The sequence below is a fragment of the Tachyglossus aculeatus genome, chromosome X5 (genome assembly GCF_015852505.1).
Source record: "Tachyglossus aculeatus isolate mTacAcu1 chromosome X5, mTacAcu1.pri, whole genome shotgun sequence".
In the NCBI taxonomy this organism is placed as follows: Eukaryota; Metazoa; Chordata; class Mammalia; order Monotremata; family Tachyglossidae; genus Tachyglossus; species Tachyglossus aculeatus.
Window position 1 is genome coordinate 15,009,335 of NC_052097.1, and position 3,107 is coordinate 15,012,441.

The 3,107-nt window shown below is 44.0% G+C and overlaps 1 protein-coding gene across 1 annotated transcript; it reads right to left on the reverse strand.

The window, feature by feature from the left end:
* Positions 1 to 1,181: 1,181 nt before the first annotated feature.
* On the reverse strand, positions 1,182 to 2,120 carry LOC119947621 (olfactory receptor 2T33-like). The gene has a single exon (XM_038769201.1). It carries the CDS (start codon positions 2,118 to 2,120, stop codon positions 1,182 to 1,184), a length of 939 nt encoding a protein of 312 aa, XP_038625129.1.
* Between the last annotated feature and the right edge of the window lie 987 nt (positions 2,121 to 3,107).

Genomic DNA, 3,107 nt, shown 5'->3' on the forward strand with positions numbered 1-3,107 from the left:
TGCATGCAGTAAGCATGGAGTAAATTCAACTGAGTGAATGAATGAATAAATATTAGTCAAGTACTGTATCCTACCTGATTTGGTTGTATCCACTCCAGCACTTAATACAGTACCTAGCACATAGTAAGTGCTTAAGAAATACTATCATCATCATCATCATCATCATCAGTATTATTAACCCCAGCACTTAGTAGAGGGCCTGGCACATTGTAAATGTTCAACAAATACTATTTAAAAAAACCAGACTCCATCACATGCTATAAAAAGGAAACTGTTTACCACTGAAATATCAATTAAGGTCAATGATAATAATAGCAATAATAATAATATTTGTAAAGTGCTTATTACATATCAAGCACTGCTCTAAGCATTGGAGAAGATACAAGATAATCAGATCGCTGTCCCACACAAGATTCACAGTCTGAGTAGGAAGGAAAACAGATGTTGAATCCCCATTTTACAGATGATGTAACTGAGGCACAGAGAAGTGAAGTGACTTGCCCAAGGCCACCCAGCAGATAAGTAGCAGAGCCAGAATTAAAATCCAGGTCTTCTGACTCCCAAGCCCATGATCTTTCTATTAGGCCATGCTGATTCCCAAGGAGCAAAAGTAGGAAGCTCCATAGGACCCCAGTAATAATAATAACAATAATAATAATAGTGGCATTTGTTAAGCTCTTACTATCATCATCATCATCATCAATCGTATTTATTGAGCGCTTACTATGTGCAGAGCACTGTACTAAGCGCTTGGGAAGTGCAAATTGGCAACATATAGAGACAGTCCCTACCCAACAGTGGGCTCACAGTCTAAAAGGGGGAGACAGAGAACAAAACCAAACATACTAACAAAATAAAATAAATAGAATAGATATGTACAAATAAAATAAATAAATAAATAAATAGAGAATAAATAAATAAATACTATGTGCCAATCCCTGTATTAAAAGTTGGGGTAGATAAGAGGTAATCAGGTTAGACACAGTCCCTGTCCCTTATGGGGCTCACAGTCTTGATCTCCATTTTGCAGTTGAGGGAACTGAGATACAGAGAAGTTAAGTGACTTGATCCAGGTCACACAGCAGAGTGTTGGGGAGTAGGGATTAGAACCCACATCTCTCTGACTCCCAGGCCCAGGCCCTATCCCCTAGGCCACACTGCTTCCCTTTCGACACTCAGTGTTAATTCCTGAACCTGCAATCAATGAGGCCCCTCTTTAAGGCCCCCAGTACCTCCCTGTTCTTCAGGCTGTAGATGAGGGGGTTCAGCACGGGGGTGAGAATAGTGTAGAAGGCTGAAACCACCTTGTCATAGTCAGTTGAGTCATAAGAACTGGGCCTCATGTAGATATAAATGGTGGTCCCGTAGAAGAGGCCGACAACACTGAGATGAGAGGAGCAGGTGGTGAAGGTCTTCTTCTTGGCTTCTACCGACCTCATACGGAGTATCGTCCCCAGAATGAAGCCGTAAGAGCCCATGATGACACAGAATGGGATCAGCAGCATCAGGACGCAGCAGACATACATGACGGACTCAAAGACTGTAGTGTCATCGCAGGCCAAGCGCACCAGGGCAGGGGCTTCACAGAAAAAATGGTTGACTTCTCGGGAACGGCAGAAGCGGTAGCTCATGGTGACCCCCGCCTGCACCAACCCATCTGTAGCTCCGAGCAACCAGGAGACCACCACGAGGAGGAGGCAAAGCTTGGGGCTCATGAGAACGGGATAGCGTAAAGGGTAGCAAATGGCCACGAACCGATCATAGGCCATGGCGGCTAAGAGGAAACACTCGCCCCCTACCAGAGTGACGAAGATGAAGATTTGGATGGCACATCCGACGAGAGAGATGGAATTCCTGCCATACCAGAAGTCTCCAGCCATTTTGGGGTTGGTGGTAAAGACCAGTATCAAGTCCATGAGCGAAAGCTGACTGAGCAGGAAGTACATGGGGGTGTGGAGGTGGGGATCTCTGTGGATCAGGAGAATTATGGCTGCATTGCCCATCAACGAGGTGATGGAGGTCATTATAACCAAGGCGAAGAGGACTTGGTGAGCTCGGGTGTGGTTAAACAGCCCAAGAAGAACGAAGTCTGTCCCTACAGTGTTGTTCTCCTTCTCCATGGCTCTGTCCCAGCAGGAAGTTAGATCTGGAAAGAAACAAACCAACAACAAATAAATCAGTGGAAAGGGAAGTTTAGTAATAGGGGAAGATGAAATTGGGTCCATTTGCTTCTTATTGATTGGGAAGCTGAATCTTGAGAGCATAGAAAATCCAAAATTACAACATTCGTGGTATTTGCTAGGCACTTACACTTTTTTATTAATTTTTGTTAATACAAAATTCATTTATTTTTATTAAAATAAATTTTATTTATTTTTGTTAAATGCTTACTATGTGCCAGAAACTGTTCTAAGTACCGGGTAGATACAAGCTAATCAGGTGGGACACAGTCTATGTTCCACATGGGTCTCACAGCCTTCATCCCAATTTACAGATGAGGGAACTGAGGTACAGAGGAAGTGAAGGGATTTACTCAAGGTCACACAGCAGACATGTGGCAGAGCTGGGATTAGAAGCCCGCTGTTGGGTAGGGACCGTCTCTATATGTTGCCAACTTGTACTTCCCAAGTGCTTAGTACAGTGCTCTGCACACAGTAAGCGCTCAATAAATACGATTGAATGAATGAATTAGTAAACAGGTCTTTTTGATTCCCAGGTCTGGGCTCTACCGACTAGGCCAAGCACTGGGATAGATGTGATATACTCAGATTGGACCTACTTCCTGTCCCACGTGGGGTTTCCAAGCACTTAGTACAGTCCTCTGCAAACAGTAATTGATTCACAATTTCAAGGGAGGGAGAATAGATACTCAATCTCCATTTTTACATGCGAGGAGACTGAGAAGCTGTACGGCCTAGTGAATAGAGCGCAGGCCTGGGAGTCAGTAGGACCTGAGCTCTAATCCTGTCTCTGTCATTTGTCTGCTGTGTGACCTTGGGGAAGTCACTTAACATCTCTGTGCCTCAGTTCCCTCATATGAAAAATGGGGATTAAAATCGTAAGCCCACATGGGACATGGACAGCCTCCAACCCAATTTGCTTGTTTC